Source organism: Scyliorhinus canicula, chromosome 15 (assembly GCF_902713615.1).
Source record: "Scyliorhinus canicula chromosome 15, sScyCan1.1, whole genome shotgun sequence".
Classification (NCBI taxonomy): domain Eukaryota; kingdom Metazoa; phylum Chordata; class Chondrichthyes; order Carcharhiniformes; family Scyliorhinidae; genus Scyliorhinus; species Scyliorhinus canicula.
The window spans coordinates 141,301,177-141,325,558 of NC_052160.1; the positions used below are offsets into that span (position 1 = coordinate 141,301,177).

The 24,382-nt window shown below is 43.8% G+C and overlaps 1 protein-coding gene across 8 annotated transcripts in view; it reads right to left on the reverse strand.

Moving 5' to 3' along the window:
- Nucleotides 1-216: 216 nt before the first annotated feature.
- Nucleotides 217-24,382, reverse strand: part of LOC119978753 (plasma membrane calcium-transporting ATPase 1-like) — a 277,686-nt gene continuing 253,520 nt past the window's right edge. For 5 of the 8 annotated variants that reach the window (XM_038820609.1, XM_038820605.1, XM_038820606.1 and 2 more), the window contains 4 exons: nt 21,859-22,070; nt 13,680-13,787; nt 13,068-13,250; nt 217-1,368 (listed from right to left, as the gene is read on the reverse strand). In XM_038820609.1, the coding sequence (XP_038676537.1) occupies nt 1,063-1,368; nt 13,068-13,250; nt 13,680-13,787; nt 21,859-22,070 (809 nt within the window). In that variant the 3' untranslated portion in view covers nt 217-1,062. Of the gene's footprint in view, nt 1,369-12,166; nt 12,336-13,067; nt 13,251-13,679; nt 13,788-21,858; nt 22,071-24,382 lie in introns of all 8 variants that reach the window. The other 3 variants (XM_038820611.1, XM_038820610.1, XM_038820612.1) reach the window with 2 other exon arrangements.

The following is a 24,382-nucleotide window of genomic DNA, read 5'->3' on the forward strand; positions in this document are numbered from 1 at the left end:
AGTGTGCACCTGATGTTGCCGCGCTACCAGCATATTGACAATGATTGAATTCTGCTGCCGCTCAATTTTAACAGGAAGCTGCAAGTCTGGCAGCCACCAGTAGCCATTAAACCAGGCATTTTTGTCCTGCTCAACCAAAATATACAAGTACACAATCTCTCCCCCTCTCAGCGCATCCCCCCCCCCCCCCCCCCCCCCCCCCCCCCCCACCCCTCCCGTCCACACCAAATTGGCTAAAGTTGCTGATCTTAACGATTGTTTCTGAAGGATTCGGAGCAGCTTTCCCATCGAGACCAGCATCATTGCTGACCGCTTCGTCGGGCGGTCTATCGTGGACATGCACCACGCCTTGCTAGGAGACAAAAAAAGTTTTAGAGTACAAGTGATGTCAAGCGTACATCCAGCAGATTAAAATTTAGGAGACTTTGCCTCTTGTGTAACTCAGTGCAATGATGGAAGCCATTTAGCAGCTGGCTACAAACAAAGACATGAAATTGGTCAAAATCAAACCACATCCAGCTGTCAATTGATAATTTAAATAAGTTAAAGTCTTTCCTTCCTGCCGCCCATTTATAGAACCCGGACTACGGAATCAAATCTGGTTCGTCATACTGGAAACCCCAGGAAATATATGTGAAAGCCTTTTTTTCCCAAATCACTACCATTATTGAAATTTGTGGCCTTTCCAATTTAAATAAATCGAACCTGAAGTCTCTTAAGCTCCAAATTGCTGATGGCAAAAGTACTAAAAGCCTTTATAAATTACTCTCAACCATTATCATCCTGTACATTCTTCTGGCGTGGCAGGCTGGTCAGTTTTTAAACCTTAGGTAGTGTTTCCTGTTTGAATGGCACAATGCCAGGAACATCCCCTCATCCGACACAAGGTGCTTTCGGATCTGAGGAATCCCCATCAATTTACCATCTAACATACAATTTTTTTGCTTCCTGCAAGACGAGACAAAATAGTGTGAAAGCTGCAAGTTCAAACGTTTGGAGCTCGAGGAGGGATGGTGGGGGGAGAGGAGGGGCGGGGGGAGGAGGAGGGGTGGAGGGTGGGGGTCAGACTGATGTCTCCAGACTGTGTAGGGGGCTTCCTGGAGCGGGTGAGGCAAAGTTGCTAGCGTCTGTGAGGGGTAGGCTAATTCCACTGTCAACAGCATTGTTATTCTTATTGGGTGGGCTTGGAGCAGCACAGTTGGCAAGTCCATTGATTTCTACGTCAGTCTCATCAATCAGTGGGATTCGAGGCTCATCATCTTCCATTCCAAATTCTGGGTGGGTCATGAAGTTGTGGATGGAGCTTCGAGATTCCGGTTTTTCTATTCCCTCATACAAGGAACTACGGAACGCATTCACCACTTTGATCTGTGGGGCAGAGGAGCCAAAAGAAAAAAGTTAGAAAGACATTTGGTCTTGGTGATAAAACAGTGGGTTTGTTTTTTGGCAATGTGCTGTGAGAATGGAGATCATACATGTTGCTGGCATTAGGTGGTCGGGACTGAGTGCAGTGGAAGCTGTAAATAAAAATCACACACCAGAAATGTAACTTGTGACAAAATGGAGAGAAAATAAAATTAGTTATTCAACAAAAAAATTCCAACGAAGATATGGCTTTTCCATGCTTGTATGGCGACTATACTTAAAATAGGCAATGCCTGATTTAGAGCAAGAAAGAATGGAATGTCGTGAAACAACCAATTTAAGTTAAATAGTTTAAAATTTTTCCTTTATTTGCAAAACTTGGAACTAATTTCCTAATGTCAGGCGGAAGATGGGAACCTCTGAATAGGCCACTAACAAACTTTAAAAAAAAGGAGAGGTGTCTCATTATAAAACCCAATTTAACATCAAGATTTAGGACACGTAGGGGCTATTATAAAGTACAAACAGAATTGGAAAAAAAAAGAAAATCGGAATCAAAAACAACGAAACACTCAGATGGACTATCCACATAAGAGAACAAAAATAAAGTGGAACAGATTGTAGAAATCATATGGGTGAAATAATCAATTTGAAAAGACGGAGTTAAGCAAACGTGAATGTCCCTCTTGAAATGTTATTGCCTTCTACCCTTCTTCCACCCAAACCTACAAATATGGTGTAAAACCTACAGCTGAAAGTCACTTTATATGTGACCAGAATTAAAGTCTCTGTCATTAGGTGACATTAGGCTCTCCTCCCTTCATTGGGGGGAGGGGGGGGGGGAGCAAGCAGCATAACTAGGCAGTAGCCTGCATGGCAGTGTAAAGATTGGATTCTTACCACTCCACGATACATGGAGTACCAAAGTCTCGCTGTACCACTGATATGACTTTTGAGGTTAATCACCACTATTGACGCATTCCTTTGGTTATGTACATTTGCAGGCTAACACAGGGGATTAAAATGCTAGTCACAGCATTTGTCAAATACACACACACGCACCACAAACCTGTACAGAATGGCAAAAGGTAACCCAAGAAATGTAGGGCATTTAATGGGTAGAGTTAGAAGGCAAAACTGAATAAATGACACAGAAATGAACAGAAAATTAGTGTATTGGATTCTCTAATAAGCAGACAGGAATACAAATGAGTATAAATGGGTTGCACCGTAGACACTAAGTTTTACTTTTCCATCTGGAGGGGGGTCCACCAACAGCTGCAATTGCCATTCTAAAGATGTGAGCACTGGATTACTGTGAAGGTACCACTTACTGCACTGAAATAAAATGGACCAAAGATCACTCAGGTTTGACATTGCCTTTCAAAACATAGTGTAAAAGAATGTATCGCTTCAACACAACAAAGACGACGGGGTGTGGGGGTGGGTGGGGGGGGGGGTGGGGGGGGTGGGGAAAGATTGCCACAATCCAACTAAACTGTACAACACAATGGAATCATGATGCACAACAACCAAATCATCCCATGCTAGCCATCAAAATATCTTCTTGCATCGCAGGTAATTTTATAGGTAAAACCAGCAGGTCAAACTGAACATCACAACACACAAGCTCACAATCAGCAAGACGCAAGCATGCAGTGTAGCGGAGAAGCTAACGTGTAAACATTCGAGTATAGGCCCAATATTCGATTCTGCAGCACGTTTAGGGCACTTTCAAAAGACTACAGCTGCAAACGTGTTGAATCAAAGCAAATCTCTAAAAGACTGGCTCCACCCGCAGATGCCATCTCGTACAACAACCTGGCCAATCTGCATCTCTGGCATACTAGTTTATTTACCTTCTTCTTCCGGGCCTCATGTCAAATTAAGATGAGAAAACTAGCCAGCCTAACAAATTCTGTAAACTATTAGAATGATTGGGGGAGGGGGTGCAAGGGGGGGAGGGGGGAGGAGAATTGGATACACATTCTCAGAAGGGCAGATCACCAATACACATACGAGATAAAGATTGACCATTAAGAGCATCAGATAAAACAGCCGTTAGTGAACGATAGAAAAACAATAGAATTAATAGCCTCAGCCCAAACTGCTCCATTTATTGTATTATTCTTGGGGTGGATTTGTGCTAGTGGAAAGATAGTCTGTGCTTCTTTGCTTCCTTGTGCTGCATTGAATTGAAGAGTGAACTCACCTGGGATTTAATTATGATTTATTATAACATTTTCACTGTGCATAGCTAAAAATCTAAGTTGGTGAAGTTAGGGCATCAGGATTCTTTAAAATCGGACTCACCACATTTCCCTACGTTCCTCCCCTCCCCCTCAAGGCACCAAAAACATGTAATACAGACTTTAGCCCTTGTCATCCTGTTAGATGAGGGAAAGTAAATACAATAACATAACCACATGTTGATTTCTTTCAATCTTCATTTGTGACTGAAACTGAAATAAAATGGAACTAGAGACTAATATTAATTACTTCATTAAGTCCTGGTTTAACATCAACTCTTTCAATGTGGTTAATATAGGTCAATATCTCAATTCAACGTCAGTTTCACTTTAACGTTATTTGCCAGAGTTCCTCTTCTATGACTTGTCCACTCACATGATATTTCCCATAGTGCTTCCACTCTCGCCCTTATTGCCTCTTCCCCCTACTCCCGGTCTTGCTGACTCCCCTATGTTCCTTTGGCCCCCAGGCATCTGCTCTTATCAGAGTCCTTGGGGTCTGTTCTTCAGTGGCTACCAATACCTGCTTCTGGCTTTGCTCCTGAACCTGTACTAAGCCCTGGGCTCCATTTAGACGTTGGTCTGTAGTGATAGCTGCTAACTGCACCAGCCGACTTCTATCACTAGATGGAGACAGGCCGATCCAACAGCACTGTGTACTGAGGTGACAACAAGTGCTGTAAATATTTTTAAATAATTGAATTTGTATATTTAACAATGTATTTCATAAGTTAGTCCATCTCGGAATGCACAGTGCTGTGCTGCACATTTACGGTACAGTATTTTGACTTGTACATTGTTTTTATTTGGGCAAGAAATGTTTGAAGGAACCCAACTTGGCATTAAAATTAATCCCGATGGGATTCCATGATTCACTGCACACTAATTTAGGGCTGACTCACGTCACCATTACATTACTCTGGGCCGCTGGATTACTCGTCCATTCAGGTTTACTCCTATTCATGTCAACGCTTAATCTTATTCTCAGTGTCTACATCTGTTCCTTCTGGGAAATGTTACATTCATATTAAGGATCATCCAGCAACTTTTCCAATGACTGCAACTTGTCTTTACATCAATATTTAGCCTAATCTATGATCAGTATAGTTTTTAACAACAGAGAGAGAGAGAGAGAACGTATTTTCTCTGGTGGGGAAAACCAGAACAAGGGCGTAAAATTTAATCTTAAACTTAGAGTAGAGACTATTGAAGAATGAAAGTCTGGCCGCATTTTTCTCACACAATTGGCAGCTGAACTACCTCCGTCCAAATGAAATGAGAGCTGGAGCAGAACATTTTCAAGACTGAGATAGACAGATTTTTGTTAGATCAGGTTATCAAGGGATATGATGGAGCAAATTAACAGATCAGCCATGATCTAACAGAACAGGTGAAAGGACTGAATGGCATACTCTTGTTCTTATTTTACAACACTCTTGGAATACTGTCTTGAATACTCTGGCGCATAATTTTTCGTACTTTGAATAAGGATTTGTGTATTGTGCTTTTAAACGAGTTATCTTATGATCTTCCATGGCTACCCAGCTGCTACTGAAACCACTTGTGCTGTAATTGAAGGGTCATATAACTATCAAAATAGCTACCCAGGGAGTAGCCTTCCTTTCAATAAAAAGTATCTTCTTCATTGACCAAATGTGATCCTCTGCCGATTCCACTCAAATCCCTACTCGCCCATATGTTTTCAGTGCACACAACCTTCCGCAGAGTAATGGCTAAATCATTCTATCCTCATCTCAGCTGCCTTAGACGGGGCTGTGAAACTCCAGTTATCTTCAAGGTTAGTTTCTTCTGAAATGTCTAATCAAAAGCCATCACATCTTAACGTTGATAGCTTTATCCTTTGTTCTCTTCCAAGCATTTGTGGCCTCATGCTGCCTTTGGCCTCCAACACAACTCTCCATCCACTCCATGGCTGAAGCTACCTCTCTTGATGAACAATCCTTCTCTTATTGATTTCTTTGCAGTCTTAGACTTAAATACCGCTCCCATTTCGGAGAACGCTCAAAAAAAAAACCCTCTTACGATAAAAGGCTCGTAAAAATCTTGCCCGATTTGTAATTTTCAAATCTTTCGGCTCTGCCCCCATATTGGTTGCAACCGCTCATTTTTCTCCACTCCTTCAGTGCAGGCCGCCTTCCTCTCTCCTCTCCTCCCCCCCCCCCCCCCCCCTCCTCCCCCCCCCCCCCACCCCCTCCTCCCCCCCCCCCCCCCCACCCCTCCGCTGCTTCCCGCAATAAGACTGAACAAAACGTGTGGCGTTACGAGAAAATAAATTAAGGTGCCATGAAGAACCAAATTTTTAGTTTTAATTAGTTGAAATCCCGGGGACATCTATTTTCTTTGGAGGATGAATATCAACGGCATACAATGTCACATTTATAAAAAAATTCTCCTTTCGACCAATTTTCCACCTTTCCTCTTTTATAAAAACATTGACTCGGTTAATTCTCCCATGTTTTAAAAAGAGTGCGGGGGATAGGCCAGAAAGCTAAGAGACCGGCCAGTCTGACTTCGGTGGTGGGAAAATTATTGGATTCTAAGAGACAGGATAGATTGTCACTTAGAAAGGCACGGATTGATCAGGGATATTCAATATGGTCCTCTCAGGCGAAGATAGTGTCTTAATAATTCAACAGAATCTTTTCAGCAAGTAGTAAGGAGGACTGATGAAGACAGATTAAAATCATCCATAATTACAGATGTTCCTTTATAGGATGCATCACTAATTTCATGTTTAATGCCATTTCCAACATCACCATTGCAGTTTGGGGGCAGCACAGTAGCATAGTACACAGTTGCTTCACAGCTCCAGGGTCCCTGGTTCGATTCCCGGCTTGGGTCACTGTCTTTGCGGAGTCTGCACGTTCTCCCCGTGTCTGCGTGGGTTTCCTCCGGGTGCTCCGGTTTCCTCCCACAGTCCAAGATGTGCGGGTTAGGTGGACTGGCCATGATAAATTGCCCTTAGTGTACACAAAGGTTAAGTTGGGTTATGGGGATAAGGTGGGGGTGTGGGCTTGGATAGGATGCTTTTTCCAAGGGCCAGTGCAGACTCGATGGGCCGAATGGCCTCTCTCAGCATTGTAAATTCTATGACATACAACACCCGCTAACGTTTTTGCCCCTTGGTATTTCTCAGCTCGACCCATACAGATTCCGCATTGTTGGAGCTAATATCCTTCCTCACTATTGCATTAAGGGTTAGGGTTATTTCCTCTGTTGTTTACATGGATTTCAGTGAGGCATTTCACAAGGTCCCACATGGCAGTCTGGTCAGAAAAATGAGACCTCACGGGATACAGGGGAAGGTGACGAGGTGGATCCAAAATTGGCTCAGTGACAGGAAACAAAGGGTAATGGGTCAGTGGGTGTTTTTCAAAATGAGAATCTGTTTTCAGAAGTGCTCAACAGGACTCATTGTTGGGGCCGTGCTGTTTTTGTATATATTAATCCGGGAGGCGTGATTGGGAAATTTGCAGACGGCACAAACATTGGCCATGTGGCTGAGAATTTGAAATGAAATCCAATCCGGAAAAGTGTGAAGTAATGAATTTGGGGCGAGGAAACAAAGCAAAGGAACACTCAATAAACAGGAAGATATTGAGAGGGGCTGAGGTAGTGAGTGAGGTAGTGCATTTCCTTTCCACAGGCCTTTGAAGATGACAGGACAGGTGGGGCAAGGTGGTCAAGATAGCATATGGAATGCTTTCCTTGATTAGGTGCGGTACTGAGTATAAAAGCAGAGTTGTAACACTGAAACTGTATTCAACGTCGGTTAGGCCACAGTGGATTGCGTGTTTGGTTCTGGTCACCACATTACTGAGGGGGATTAATGGATATTGATCGAGTGCACCTGGTCCTGATCTTAGCGTTATTGAGGCAAACTGCAGTTCCTTTCCTCTCTGATAATCCAGAGGACAAAAAGGAATAATAATAATAATAACCTTTCATTGTCACAAGTATGAAGTTATTGTGAAAAGCCCCTAGTCGCCACATTAGCCTGTTCGGCTAAGCTGGTACGGGAATTGAACCCACGCTGCTGGCCTTGTTCTGCATCACAAACCAGCTGTCTAGCCCACTGAGCTAAACCAGCCCATTATTATTATTATTAGGGTGCCGATATGCAGGCAGCAGGTTAAACCCGGAACCTTTATGCAGGGCCAGGTTGCTGGTGCTTTTTTTGTTTCTGGCCCCCTATTACCCCAATAAACCCCCTCAGCAACCACCACCCCTCCGTCCTTCACATCACTGGTACTCATAGATTAACAAGTTTTTTCACACGGCTCAACCAGAAATGACATCACACACATCACAAAGCCGCTTTATCAGGCGCATGCTTGTTGCCTTCATTGTACCCCTGGTAGTGTTTTGTACCTTGTACAACACCCCTCTCCCAGACCTTGCCTGCTGGGCCTCTACAGCTCAGCTACTTGCTGGATAAGTTTGTGAGCTTTGGTAAAAGATGCAACAATGTAGTTCCATAAAGCTTAATGTAAATGTTGAGAAACTAAATTCCTCAGAGGGGCAGATTATTTAACTGTAAATTTCACAGCAGAATAGGTGTCACAGTCGCTATCTGTTCAATTCACACTGATTTCCTTTTACTGCATGAGTTTGAACTCTTCATTTTAATTTTAAGTTGAGTGCAGTCTTCACTCCATAGAGGACTGGAGGACCATCAGCATATTTGTTAAATCACAAGTAGCCGTTGAGCAACAATTTATTGATGGCTGCACTTGTCTTTCAGGCAGACTCTCCATGTGTAATGGCAGTCTACATAACCAAGCCCAATGTGATGAAATATAGCTTCCACACGCATCTCCTTCTTTCAACTATTGAAACTGCTGTGCTCAAATTTTCTGGGAAAAGAAACAAGTAATCTACACCCTCCCGTCAAACTCTGCAACAGATGCCCTGAAACACAGCTAAACTACCTTGGGAGAAAATTCAAGATAAGGCAGAATCCAATGGGAATTCCTCGACTAAGGCACCTGACAAATTTCACTGCAGGAACAAAATATCAAGACCAAGATTTATGTAGCCGTGCCTACTACATTATAGCTTCTTCCAACGCTTTGAAAAGGCTCTCCCAAGCTCATGCGAGAGGCTGATTAAAGGCATTCTTATTGGCATGGTCATAGAGTTATAGAATTTACAGTGCAGAAGGGGACCATTTGGCCCATCGAGTCTGCACCGGCCGTTACAAAAAGAGCACCCTACTCAAGCCCACTCCCCTACCCTGTCCCTGTAACCCCCACTTAACCTTTTTGGACACCAAGGGCAATTTAGCATGGCCAAACCATCTAACCTGCACATCTTTGGACTGTGGGAGGAAACCGAAGCACTCGGAGGAAACCCACGCAGACATGGGGAGAACATGCAGACTCCACAGACAGTGACCCAAGCCGGGAATCGAACCTGGGACCCTGGAGCTGTGAAGGAACTGTGCTAACCACTATGCTACCGTGCTGCCCAACAATACGGTGATAGATGACATGATACTAATAGCCCCTTTAGTAGATTTTAAAATGGCAATAGCTTCGACTGACTGGGTGATGGTGTTGTTTGACCACAACCAAACTGCACAAACGGTCAAAGGTTCCATACTTGCCATTCCATTTCGAGGCAGCAGTTTACAAGTTCAAACATACCTGCACTCGTAGCTCAAAAGCAGAAATGGACAGCTACCCACGCACAAGTTTTTAAAATGAAAACACTTTTTGACATGCATCGCTGCGACTAACTCCAGCTCAAAAAAAAAACCATTATGGCTTAAAATTCCATACAACATCACTGTTGCCAAGGCAACGAAGCAAAGCTGACAGCTCAATTCCAAGACAAGGGAAGTGAAAAGGGTGCAGTCTTCACAACGCAATCGCTAGGCAGTAAATAACATACTTTTCACAGGCCCGGTCTTCTGCTGCAAAAGAAAGATGAGTTTACCTGGAAAGAGTCTGGCTTCCAGTAATTATCTGTCACAGGTTACAAATTAATATTCTTCCCGGAGACGATGGTAGCATTTTAGAATCACTTTTGGGGAGGATTGAACAGGGCTTTCCTCCCCTTTGAAGACTGAATGATGATAGCAGCACAATGGTAAACTCTATAAATGGCCTCAGCTTCAACAAACAGCAGCCTGGACCTTACAATCAATAAACTGCAGCTATTTCCTGCAACGCAGCCAATTGTACATTTAACTTCAGAATAGGTACCCCACTGACCCAAAAGTCACAATTACCTATTATCTAACTGGTTTTAAGAATCTTTCTTGTATTGGCTGTGCTGGAGAAGTTCAGATAGAAGACTGGACTGTTTCACAAATAATATTGAATACTTAAATCATGACCGATGGCCTTAACTACTGAATCCAATTTGCAATTTCTTTTCTCCCCCCAGGTTTAGCGTACAGCCAGCATCTTTTGCACAGAATGTGCTGCTGCTAGGATGCTTCGAGATGAAAACGGAAGCTCCCAGTTCTACTCGTCAAGTCAATTCCCGACTTTTGCGCTGTGCATTTGTACCATAGGCATGACAGACTTGAAAAACCTAAAACAATTCTTGGGCTTACACTCGAACATTTACACTGTGAACGAAAGCCGGATTAATAGACAATGAAACTCGTCTATCAGAGGTGCAAAGAATATTTGAAGTTGGGCAGTGGAATCACAGTCTCGTTGAGCACGTACAGGCTTTCACTGCCGAACTACTAGAGGGATGTCATAATACAATCAGGCAAGTCCGCACTTTGTACAATATTACGTCCAACGGAATTGGAATTGCAAAACTCAATTACAGCAGAACAATAAAGGATGGAAGATTGACTTTTGTCCCCTGGAAGAAATGTTTAATTATCTTGACAATTCCAGTATCATCGGATGACATAGCAGCATAGGTCCAATCCAACCTCGATTTGCCTGGCCCTTCATACAGTAAAATGGGATTAGTGCTACACCGAACCAGATATAGCTGCAAGCTACGAGAAACCGTACGCATATAAAATGATTCAGTTACCAGCTGTTGAAAGTTGTATTGTGACATCCCTGTAATTAATGAAGTGCCTTGTGCTGACATCACTGCCCCGTCCCAAATCCAAATATAAAATTTCCAATTCATTAATTTCCAAAGGGACGCCATGCAGAAGAACAAGATTAGCTAGAAGGAAGTACCAAGTCAACCCTGAAAAGCAATGGCTAATGTCATTTGGTGCTGCAGGGTGGCACTTCCAGCACAGTGGTTAGCACTGTTGCTTCACAGTGCCAAGGACCCGGGTTCGATTCCCGGCTTGGGTCACTGTCTGTGCGGAGTCTGGACGTTCTCCCCATTTCTGCGTGGGTTTCCTCCGGGTGCTCCTGTTTCCTCCCACACAGTCCCGAAAAACATGTTTGTTAGATGAATTGGGCATTCTGAATTCTCCCTGTGTGTACCCGAACAGGCAGTGGAACGTGGCGACTAGGGGATTGTCACAGTAACTGCATTGCAGTGTTAATGCAAGCCTACTTGTGACAATAATAAAGATTATAATTAAAAACAGGGTGACCATTAAAATGCTCCAGCTTTATTGAAATTTCAAACCTCTGGCGAAATTATAGATTAGATATGAATGTAACTATAGAACATTGGAAAAATGTTTCACACCCGATGCTGTGCAATATAATTGGGAATTATAGATGGAATGGGAATTGAGAATAGGGCAGGAATGTGGAGTTGAGGTAGATGATCAGTTCTGATGTTACTGAATGAAGGGAGCAGGATTGTTGGGCTGTATCACTAGTTCCTGCTCCCTGTTCCTTATGTTCTCAGAACAGGGGACCAAAACTAAATTGACCTACAGGCGGAGATAGATTGTGGAAAGCTTACTTTACACTCCACCCGCAGTTTCTAGCAAGTTGCGCAGGCCGATCTTGCTAATCCCCGTGAAAGTGACAGGTACGACGTGACTGAACCACTGTCCCTTTTAAATAGACAACCCAAAGTGCTGAAACCTTAAAACTGTATCTGGGCTGAGGGGGATTTGTTATGTAATAAACTTGGAGAATTTCGGGATCTCTGCTAAACAGGCACTTGATGTCAAACCTTTCCAACTTCTAAGCAGAGTTTAAATGCCCTTCAGAATAATATTATAAATCAGTCTGAAAAAAGAAAAGGACGTTAATGTATTTGCTTGGTTTTGGGAATGTAGTGGTTAAAGTTAGAGCAGATTCAATCTATCTAGAAAATCTAGAAAAAAAACATTCAATGCTGATCCAACTGCACAATAGTCGTTGCACCCCCACTTCATATAGACATATTTATATATATAGTATATATATATATATGTAACTTTTAAAATGACATCTTTTGAGTATTTATCTGAAAAACTCCATTCCTGCGAGAAAAAGAAAACGTTTAGATGCTCCATAAAAAATAAAACAAAAAAAAGCTGAAATGAGAGAACATTCAGGAAACTAAAAGGGGGATAAAAGGATAGTAATAAGTTAAGTGCATGGACGGAGATGATATTAATTTCATGCAGTTTTTAAGAAACCGGCACTCACGCCCCACAGTAGTAGCAGAAGTAGTAGGAGTAGTATTGCCAGTAGAAAGCACTACATGTGTTGGGGTAGAAAGATTTTTTACATCGTGGTGTTGGCTGACTATGGAAGGCTGCCGCCTCAGAGCTCCCTGCAAGGAAGGTCCGCCCTGGAATGTGTTGACAACGCCCATCTGCAAAGAATCAGAGAGTAAGACAGCTTTGCTCCACATCGAAAAGGTAGAAAGAGCAAGAATGCGAGTGAGAGAGCGCACGAGCAGGCAAGGGTGGCTAGAGAGAGAGAGAGAGAGATAGACAGACAGAGGGGGGAGGGGGAAAGAGAGGAGGAGGAGGAGGACAGGAGGGAAAGGTTGCGGGTCGGGGGGGACGGGACACAAGACCGAGAATAAAAGGGAACAAAGAGTTAAAGAGAGGGAGTGAATGGAGAAAGGAAGAAACTGGGTGGAAAGGCAAGGAAAATAAAGCAAAACAGCGAAAATAAATGAAAATAGTAGAGTCCCAGTTATACTGGACAAGATCAAGCGCCCCACAACAAGAATAGAACGGTATAAAAGGAAAAAAGGCACTATGAGAATGTGTAACAGCCATTTGAAGAGAGGGGAGAGAGACAGAAGAATAGAATTCCTGAAGCAGAGGTTATTTTTGGCCAGTTAAACAAGAAAACGGAACACAGATTGGCTCTAAGCACATGATATAACTTTGAATGGACATTACCTAGAGGAGGGACGGTTTATATAAATACTATTTTATCCAAAACAAAAAAAAAAGTACAGTTCACTGAAAGACACTGGTAAAGATAGTGGGATCTGGCAGCTTTTTGGGGGAAGAGAGTTGTCTAGTTCATTTTGAACAGGCTTCCAGTCAGCGATCCATTGCTGTGGTGGGCTATGAGTTTGTCAGCATACCTGAGTCTGGATTCTATTCAGACCTCGGAACCAGAGGATCTGCCCCCGGCGGAGTTCCATTTCAGCATGGTCAATTTCGTCATTATCCTCCATTAGGTCTCCTTCAAGCATGTCATCTTTTGTCGTACCATGGCCAGCTTCCTTCAAGAACTTGAGGCGGCTTGTCGGAACCGAGGAGATTACCTGAAGAAAACATTTCGACTTGCTTTAATCTGTAAGCGGTGCACAATTCCAATCTGGAATATTATGGAGCAGAATGTGAGAGTGCGCGAATGTTCAAAATCATAAAACAGGCCAGAGGCACGGAATAAACTGAAGCCACTGCGATAGGATATTTTTGCTAACAGTCCTATTAAGAGGCCTGGGACATTTTATTATGTCAGGGGTTCCATATTAAGGTGAAACCTTCTCAGGTCATCTTGTAATTCAACTTGAACAGGCATTGCACAGTGTCCCTTGGGCAAACATAAAACCCCATCAAGAAGTGGACTAAGCAATTAAAGCAGGAAAAGAATTTGCAAAGTTTGGTGGACTTGGGTCTCGATTACGCTGGTCACATTTTGAAGTATATACACACGTGATTGATGGACAGTGATGGACATCGAACCTTACCTGTCCCCAAAGAAGCTCTCCAACCCCAATGAAGATGCACCACAGCCATTGATTGAGTGTTAGTCCCGAGCAGCTAAACGGTTTCCCTCCAAGCTCCACAATGACAATCTGCAGTGAAAAAGAAAACCCAAACATTATATTCCTCATCAGACAGAGCCACATTTATTAAATCAAAGGTGCAACTGAACCAACGCTTCATTTCTGGGCATGCCAGTTAAATAGGCCAAATCAATATTCTCGCTGGACGCTAAAAGGTGGTGGCCTCCTCAGGGGACCAAGCCAAAAACCCCCTGACAGCTGATGGCGACTAGCTCTTTAAAAAAGGAAATGAGCGGCTGCCATCTCAGGTAGAACCCCTCTCCCAACCCCCTAACGGTGAACTTGACCATCTCCAACTGTAGAAACTCTATGAGGTCACCCAACCAGGCCAAGGCACTTGGTCTGGTTGGGTGACCTCAGAATTTCTACATGGCTCCCAGTTCGACATTATGAATTTCTGACATGGTGTTGAAGGAGGAGACCCAAAAGCTCAACAACCTAGGACAAAACCAGGACATACGAGTAAGGTTAGCAGCTCCCCCCCCCCCCACCCCCGACGACACCGCTCGCGCCTGTCATCTACCCCTGAAACCCCCCCCCACTCACCCTTGCCTTGGTCAGATGAGCCCTGTGCACCACCTTGAACTGGATCAAATCAAGCCGGGCACAGGAGGACGTGGAGTTAACCCTCTGAAGAGCCTCACTCCACACCTCCTCATCCAGAATAGGATCCAATTCACCCTCACATTTTACTTAACTTTATTCAATAGAGCTGACTCCGCTGACAAGATCTGGCTATAAATACTAATACTCGAATACCTCCCCCACCAGACCCAGCCAAAGGCAGAATCCTTATCAAGGAGGTAGGTGGTGCCACGGGAAATGAAGACGAGGCCTTCCGCAGAAAATCACGATCTGGAAATAATGAATCAACTTGGTTCCAGGGAGCTGAAAATGTTCCTTGAAGCTAGCAAACCTTCCTGCCACGAATAAGACTACAAACCTCTCCAGACCCTACCCCTCACATGAACTAAACGTCGAGTCTCAGCCCGCCGACACAAAGCGATAATTGCTATAGGAAGGGGCCCAGAATGACATGGCAAATTTAAAATGCTGTCTGGGTCGCTTGCAGATTTTCAGGATGGACACCACCTCCGGATTCAAAGAGAGTCTCGCAGGAGGGAACAGAAGCGAGACAGTCACTAAAACACCCAAACTAGAGCCCCCTACAGGAACTCACCTCCATTCGGCCCCAAACGGAACTCGGATCACTAACCACACCAGCACTCTCTCAATATTGGCTGCCCAATAATAAAATAACAAATTGGGCAAACGGCCTACAGATTCCTTGGCGTTTCACCTGCCCAAATACTAACTTGTTAACCCTGACAAAAAAGGATTTAGGGAGAAAAAATGGGGAGACACTGAAAAAGGAATAAAAACCTCCGGAGGACACTCATTTTAATAGTCTGAACCCTGCCCGCGAAGGACAGGGGGAGGTTAAACTGCTGCTGCGAGTTAGATTAGACCCCTTCACCGACTAGCGCAACTTAATTTCAGAAGCGAGGTCCAATCATGGGACATCCGGATTCCCAGATAATGAAAGGTAGATCTGGCAAGGCGCAAAGGCCACATCCCCAGATAGGCTCCCCGCTCTGGGGGATTAACCAGAAAGAATTTGCTCTTGTCCAAATTCAACTTATTACCAGAGAAGGAGCCAAAAATCCTAAATAGCTTCATTATCTCACCATAGTGGTGGAAACTGGGTCTGGAATATTAAAAAGCAGGTTTTTCTGCGTACAAGGACACCCTATGCTCCCTCCCTCTTAACTTATCCCCTTCCGCTTACCAGAAGATCTGAACGCAATGGCCAACTGTTCAATTGCTAAAACAAATAGAAGCGGAGACAGCAGACATCCCTGCCTCGCACCCCTAGTCAGTGGAAAATCACCCAAGCTTAAGGGATTGTTGCCTATATTGTACTAGGGGCCCTGTACAATGACCGAATCTAAATGAACCTTTGCCCAAACATAAACCTAAGAATCTCAAAGAGATGCCCCCACTCCAGCCTATCAAACACTTTTCAGCTTCCATAGATACAATCACCTCCGGTTCAGGCACAGATGAGGGATAAAGGTTAATACTTAACAGCCAAAGTATATTGGTTGACAACTTTCGACCCTGAATAAATCCGGTCTTGTCCTCCTGATCACCTCTGGGAGGCAGGACTCCAATCGCAGTGCCAACACCTTTGCGAGCAATTTGGCATTTGCATTGAAAGAAAATGGGGCGAAATGACCGACATTCCAGAGGGCCCATGTCCTTCTTCAGGATCAGGGAAATGGAGTCCTGCACAAGTGTAACAGGCAATGAACCCTGGGCCAAAGAGTTCTTGAACATATCCAATATCAATGGGATCAACTGACCCACAAACGTCTTGCAAAACCCGCTTGGAGGTCTTCTTCCGACGTTGAATGCTGGTCCTCCTGCCCGTACGGACAGCCATTGCCACTACCTCCCAGGCAGTATTGGTGAGCCTGCTGCTGGTCCTCCGACTTCCTCGGGGGAACAGTATGCCCCATCTCACATCAACGACATCCAGAAGCCTGTCCAGCTCGGCATCCCCAAAGCGTGGAGCACGTCTGTGCGCTGCCATGCGTGTGCGCTGACTGGGAGTGAGTGAGCGGGCGTTTAAAAGCAGCTCCCCCCCCTTGTCAGAAGCGAGAAGCTGAGATGGCAAGACCGCCAATAATGGCGAGAAGCTCGTGGGGAATCATTTCCGGCACCAAGTGCGTTAAATACAAGCCGCAATCTCACCAACCCGGCCGTCAAGAAACACCCTGCCAATCACGCCCAAAATAACACTTAGAAATGTTTCCATTAAAGCGTGCCCCACAATTATTAATTTTCAGACAGCATTCATTTTCAAACTATAGGAGCCTGAGTTTCCTGTGGGCAATTACTGAAAGGTTAGACATGGTCTGGACATCAAATTAATCGTTTTGTCATTTTGAATTATTAATGTGTGTATTGCCATTCTTCAAACTGGTTGATACCTGCCACTTTCATGGAACTCTCCAAACAAACATTTCGACACCCAGAAGAATTATTGGGAATTTGAAACAGAGGCATGACTTTTACATCTATGTACTACTTACACACCATTTTTTAAAACTACCTCCTCTAGTTCTCTAATGGATAAAGTTGACAAAAAGCTTGACGAGTCCAAATCTTACACCAACATATTACTTAAATCTTAAATTCACCAGCATGTCAACAACTTTGTTCATCTGCAATTCCACGTTAAACTCAAGACATGTTTCAATGATACTTCAGTCCAATCTCAAGTTCCTTATCATCACTCCGAAGCCACAATCAATATTTTGTTCAAATAAGCACGTGAGCAGTGATTTCATCAGCAAACATCAAGATTTTGACATTCCGATGAGTGACCCGCAGAGCACAAAACTAAACTCTGGGATTCGCCACTTCTTTCAACCACAAAATTCACATCTCTTACTGCTTTGATTAGAGAAACAAATGGCGCAGAGACTCAAAAGCCAATGCAATGCCTTTAGTTATCTTCCAGTGCTACCTTTATTTTCACATTGATGCAAAATTGTATTCAGTAACATGACCGTAATAAGGAGAGCATCATTTGGGGAAATTACTGAAGAGATTGATTGAGTGCGCTGAAAACTCTTTGGTTTTCATGGAATCCCTACATTGCAGGAGGCCATTTGGCCCATCGAGGCTGCACCAGCCCTCTGAAAGAGCACCCTACCTAGACCCCATCTCCACAACCTCATCGAGGGGCAATTAATCACGGCCAATCCACCTAAGAACGGAATCAAACCCGGTCCCTGGCGCTGTGAGGAAGCAATGCTAACCACTGTGCGAAAGAGAAAATGCTGGAAAATCTCAGCAAGTCTGGCAGCATCTGTAGGGAGAGAAAAGAGCTAACGTTTCGAGTCCGATGACTCTTTGCCAGCTTTGACAAAGAGGAATTGAACTCGAAACGTTAGCCCTTTTCTCTCCCTACAGGTGCTGCCAGACTTGCTGAGATTTTCCAGCATTCTCTCTTTAGTTTCAGATTCCAGCATCCGCAGTAATTTGCTTCTAACCACTGTGTGCCGCCCGAACACCATTTGAGCAAGCTGCAATCTAATTCTGGACTGCAAAAGCCTCCCCCCCCACAGTTTGAGAGAGATTTTGCTGCAAAAAAATCTGCATTTGTACAAAGTTCTTACGATTAAAATTGACATTAAATGGGTAAATTTACAAATCCTGGTTGCTGCTAGGGGGTTTGCCCCTTGGAGAAAAGGCCAGAAATCACAATGTGTTTTTTGCCCCCACTAAAATCAATAAACGGGTAATCGTGGATCAGGAGTGTCCAGCAACCTGATGTGCATTCCCTGCAGGCGAGGTTCCCACTCTTTCCCCCTAAAGTTACCCCTCATGGCCAACGAGGAGCGATTTTCTTTCCAAAAGTCCACTTTCTTTTCTGGCAGGTATCAACCAGTTTGAAGAATGGCAATACACACATTAATAATTCAAAATGACAAAACGATTAATTTGACGTCCAGACCATGTCTAACCTTTCAGTAATTGCCCACAGGAAACTTAGACTTAATGAGCGAGAAAACAGTTCTGATATCTTCCAAATGCTTACAGTAAAGAGGAAGAGATTCAAGGAGGCCAGGTTGAAAGGACAATGCTGATAAGAGTTTGCTACTCTACGTTATAAAACCTCCTACTCTTAAAATACAAAATTATAGTCAATAATCTTAAACATCCTTTCAGATTCTTATTTTAAAATGAGTAAAATTTTATTAGGCAGAAAAGCATCAGGTTTGTCACTACATACATGTCTGCCTGTTGCCATGGGCACAAAATGTACTTCCTAATGCAAACCATATCCACTGTCGTTCCCTGCCATATTGCAGCACGCATAACAGCTCGCATTTTCTATTGAAAAGCTAACATTTATATTACTACAGAGAGGTCACTTACAGTTTAAGGAAACACACCACGTCCAAAACAAATCTACCCCACACAAGTTCTCCACGTAGTCTTAGATTTGCCACATAAATTATTTTGCAATGTATCTTCTGTCTGTACTGCATGGAGTAATACCCTCTCTTCATCCCCTTGTACAGAGCCATTTGCTCAAAATGGGTGTTATACGAGAAGCCAGCACTGTCAACCAGTCACAGGGAATACATCTCAAAGATGTACTGAGTATTAATCGACCAAGTGTCATGGGAATGTCACTTTAAGAAATGTTTGTCTTCTCAAGTGGCTGCAGTGATGTCAGTGTGTGGATGGAGCTGGACTCTGGCTCTGCTTTTTAACTTTCGTTTTGAGCTGGAAGCTGTTTTTGGCTCTGAGCTTTAGTTTGGCTTTCAGTTGCAGAGCTGTATTTAAACCAAGGTGGTGTATTTGGGTCTCTCTCCCGCTCTCTCTGCCTGCTAAAAAAATGTCTCCAGATCACTTGATGATTTCAAAGTAATACCTGTCTCTGCAAGGAATGCAAATCTACCGTCTATGTTAAAAAGGGTCTTTGATTTATGGATGTTGTCAAGAAAGTTACTAAGGGTTACCTATAGAGTATTGTATCTTGGGGGGGGGGGGGATCAGTGTAGGTAGTTGATAGGATGTTTACTGTGTGTTTATAAAATGTCAACTGGATTCATAGAATAAACATTGTTTTTGTTTAAACACACTTTAGCCTTGTGGATAGCACAATTGCTTCACAGCTCCAGGGTCCCAGGTTCGACTCCAGCTTGGGTCACTGTCTGTGTGGAGTCTGCACATCCTCCCAGTGTGTGCGTGGGTTTCCTCCGGGTGCTCCGGTTTCCCCCCCACAGTCCAAAGATGTGCAGGTTAGGTAGATTGGTCATGATAAATTGCCCTTAGTGTCCAAAATTGCCCTTAGTGTTGGGTGGGGTTACTGAGTTATGGGGATAAGGTGGAGGTGTTGACCTTGGGTAGGGTGCTCTTTCCAAGAGCCGGTGCAGACTCGATGGGCCGAATGGCCTCCTTCTGCACTGCATATTCTATGAAAGATCTCTGTTGCATCACACATGTAAAGTGGGCCCTTGTGCTCCCCATAACCAAAATCTATTAAAAGTTGCGGGTCAGGTGAACTCCATGATATATTTTGGTGTTCTCTAAACCCTGGCCCATAATACAACTACCTTCAAATCAGACAGATAGAATGGCACGTGATCTACACTCGCTGTACGTTGACATGAGTTAAAAAAATTTTCTTTAAATTATCTCATGATTTATGGGGATCATTTGTTGCCCATTTATAGGCCAATTAGCCTAACCTCGGTTGTTGGTAAAATTCTAGAATCGATCGTTAAGGATGAGATTTCTAAATTCTTGGAAGAGCAGGGTCGGATTAGAACAAGTCAACATGGATTTAGTAAGGGGAGGTCGTGCCTGACGAACCTGTTAGAATTCTTTGAGGAGGTGACAAGTAGGTTAGACCAGGGAAACCCAGTGGATGTGGTCTATCTGGATTTCCAAAAGGCCTTTGATAGGTGCCACACAGGAGGCTGCTGAGTAAGGTGAGGGCCCATGGTGTTCGAGGTGAGCTACTGGCATGGGTTGAGGATTGGCTGTCTGACAGAAGGCAGAGAGTTGGGATAAAAGGTTCTTTTTCGGAATGGCAGCCGGTGACCAGCGGTGTCCCACAGGGTTCAGTGTTGGGGCCACAGCTGTTCACCATATATATTAATGATCTGGATGAAGGGACTGGGGGCATTCTAGCGAAGTTTGCCGATGATACGAAGTTAGGTGGTCAGGCAGGTAGTGCTGAGGAAGTGGGGAGGCTGCAGAAGGATCTAGACAGTTTGGGAGAGTGGTGCAGGAAATGGCTGATGCAATTCAACGTGAGAAAATGTGAGGTCTTGCACTTTGGAAAAAAGAATCCAAGCATAGACTACTTTCTAAACGGTGAGAAAATGCATAATGCCAAAGTACAAAGGGATCTGGGAGTGCTAGTCGGGATTCCCTAAAGGTAAACATGCAGGTTGAATCTGTGATTAAGAAAGCGAATGCAATGTTGTCATTTATCTCAAGAGGGTTGGAATATAAAAGCAGCGATGTGCTACTGAGCCTTTATAAGGCTCTGGTTAGGCCCCATTTGGAGTACTGTGTCCAGTTTTGGGCCCCACATCTCAGGAAGGACATACTGGCACTGGAGCGTGTCCAGCGGAGATTCACACGGATGATCCCTGGAATGGCGGGTCTAACATATGATGAACGGCTGAGGATCCTGGGATTGTATTCATTGGAGTTTAGAAGGTTAAGGGGAGATCTAATAGAAACTTACAAGATAATACATAGCTTAGAAAGGGTGGACGCAAAGAAACTGTTTCCGTTAGGCGAGGAGACGAGGACCCGTGGGCACAGCCTTAGAATAAGAGGGGGTAAATTCAGAACAGAAATGCGGAGACATTTCTTCAGCCAGAGAGTGGTGGGCCTGTGGAATTCATTGCCGCGGAGTGCAGTGGAGGCCGGGACGCTAAATGGCTTCAAGACAGAGATAGATACATTCTTGATGTCGCGAGGAATTAAGGGCTACGGGGAGAATGCTGGTAGGTGGAGTTGAAATGCCCATCAGCCATGATTGAATGGCGGAGTGGACTCGATGGGCCGAATGGCCTTACTTCCACTCCTATGTCTTATGGTCTTATTCCCTATTGCCCTAGAACTGAAAACCATTTTACAGGGCAGTTCAGAGCTGTGGATCTGGAGCCACACACAGGACAGCTCAGGCAAGGTTGGCAGATTTCCTTCCCTAAAGGACATGAGGCAATCATACAGATTCTTACAACAATCGATGATACATTACCGAGACTGGCTTTCAATTCTCGATTTTCAAATTACTTAAGCAGCCATGCCGAGATTTGAACCCTTCGGATTACTAGTCCAGAGACACCATCACTATACTTTAAGAGATAGTGGTAAATTAAACATCGGACAGTAGGAGATTGACATTATTCCCATATAATTATTTAACCTATTCCAATACCCATTCCCCGCAGCATGGATTTGCAAAAGGAGCTCAAAACTAAATATCCAATTTCTAAAAAAAAACATGGATACAACTAGAAAGATGCTCTACCTGAATTAGAAAAGTGCCCACAACAATACTGCAAAAGATGGGATTCCGGAAAATTGCTTCAAACACGTTCCGCTCCCCGTGAATTTTACGAGCGTTGATCTCATTGAACAGCTGCATCATGACGAAGGTGTTGAATACAATGGTGTAATGTTCTGAAGGGGGAGCGTGGAGCGGAGCATCCCTTCCACTGTCGATGTCAAAAAACTTCTCACCTGGAAAGAACGCTTGCAGATTAACAACTTGCAACGTAACCCCATTTCCTCTCCATGACATTTCTTCAGTTTGAACTCTTTGTATATGTTTTACTTGATCAAGAAAGGGGCCCACTTAACACGACCAAACCCAAACTTGGAATGAACATGTCAGAGTTGTGAGAAACGCTTTTTAACCAACGATTAGAAAGAATTTATCAAGGAGCAACATCATATTGGTTAACCAAAATTTGCACCCAATAAACAAGCGGAATTCCAAACCAATTTCCTGTAGATACAGACAAGAATAACTCCAATACAATTAGATTACTTAATAGAATAAAAGGCAATTAAAAAAGGTAATGGATGGGATTTACGGACCATTCACGCGCCGGGAAATTCTGTTCCCATCCCGGCGCACGGGTTTCCCAGCGACGAAGGGTACTGTCACAGGGTAATCCTGTTGACAATGGCGGTTTTCTGTAGATCCACGTGATGGGGTGGTCGGTAAAATCCAACAAATATTTTTACCCTCGCATTAAAGTGTATTAAATGGTTCATCAGGATGGTTTCATTATGCTACAACTTATTGATTATGCTTCTGGCCTTCGTTTTAACATTCGGGTTAACTTTATACTTTTGGGAGATAGTCAATAATATTGACCAGATGTTACCTTCCCATTTCTCCATCCAGAGGTATTCCTGATTAATCATCAGGCAGATGCAAAGCTGGTAAATCCAGCAACAGCCTTAATGTAAAGGTTTTGCATGTCTAATTGCAGTCGATGGAGACATTTCTAATCAGCGGTAATATTAAGAATGGTAATAAAAAGGTTCCTTGCAATAAAAACATCAATCTGCAGTAAGTCATGTCCAGACTCAGCCTTTACAACTATTTTCTAAGCTTATTAACCTGCAGTAATTACATTCAAAATATAACGATCAAAACTACTTTCCACTGAACTGCCCACACATTTTGCTTAAACCGATATGGGCAGCTTTCTCCTCCCAAACCTTGCTGCCATTAGGTGACAGCAACTAGACATCAGCTCGGTGACCTATGAATGCCAACCTCAGAATGTCTGCATTCGCTTTGCCCCTTTCTGTCCCTCTGGTAAAATCTGCTGACCAGGAGTTTTTAAATAGCTGACTGTCCTTGTCCTTTTCAACCTTCTTTAAAAAAGTTAAACAGCTAACCAATTAACTTTGTCATGTACTGACATAGAAAATCTTTGTTGCACCGGACCAGGAATCATAGGAAGCACAGCAATGATTTAGGAGCAGTGCGAGATTCCAGGGTGGTAGGAAGCAACAAGATTAAGGACATTTCATTGATGTGGGATCGGGAGAGGAATTAATTTCAGGAAGCACAATTACTTAACCCTGGTAAAGGTTTCTGAGGAAGTACACATTAATTTATGGCCTGGGAACAGGAGAGATAAACAGAGGGAAATAAATCTTCACATAACAAAAACTGGAAAAATGTAAAATTCTGTTTCCAGAAGTATGTACTGAGCACATTGTGGGTTATTGGCCAAGTTATCCTAAGTCAACCCTCCAACAAGCATCACAAACAGATTCTCTCACTGATGTTTGAGACCTGAGCATTGACCAAGGTGTTATTTTACATTCTAAGGGCTTAGCACAGTGGGCTAAACAGCTGGCTTGTAAGGCAGAACAAGGCCAGCAGCGTGGGTTCAATTCCCGTACCGGCCTCCCCAGACAGGCACCAGAATGTGGCGACTAGGGGCTTTCCACAGTAACTTCATTGAAGCCTACTTGTGACAATAAGCAATTATTATTATTAAGTGTGGATGACCCTTCGGCTTGCTTCACAAACTATACACACTCACTGCTGATTCCACCTCTCCACATTCCCTATTTCTGGTTAAATCAGACTATTCACAACCTTAGGAGTCCTTGTTGATCATCTGATCTCATAAGCACTCAGCCATGAAAAACCCCCCACATCCCCCTTAATATTGGCGAACTGAACCAAACTTCCATCCATCTCGGTCAGCTCCAGACTCAACTATTCCTTTGCTCCCTTGGCCAGCCTCCTATGCTCAAGCTTTTATAAATTCCAGCTCCATATCCCTGCTGACTTAATCAGACAGCATTTTAAAGTGGCTCTCATCCATTACCCCTGCCCTCATTGACCGACACGGACTTCCACTCTCCCAACTCTCCTGTCATAAACCTCTACTGGTCCCGAAATATTCTGAAAACTCTACGTTTCTCCAAATCTGGTGCACTTCACACCTCCTTTGTCCGATCCCTGGCAGCCATGCCTTCAACCATCTAGGCCCCAACATCTCCAACTACCTCCCTAA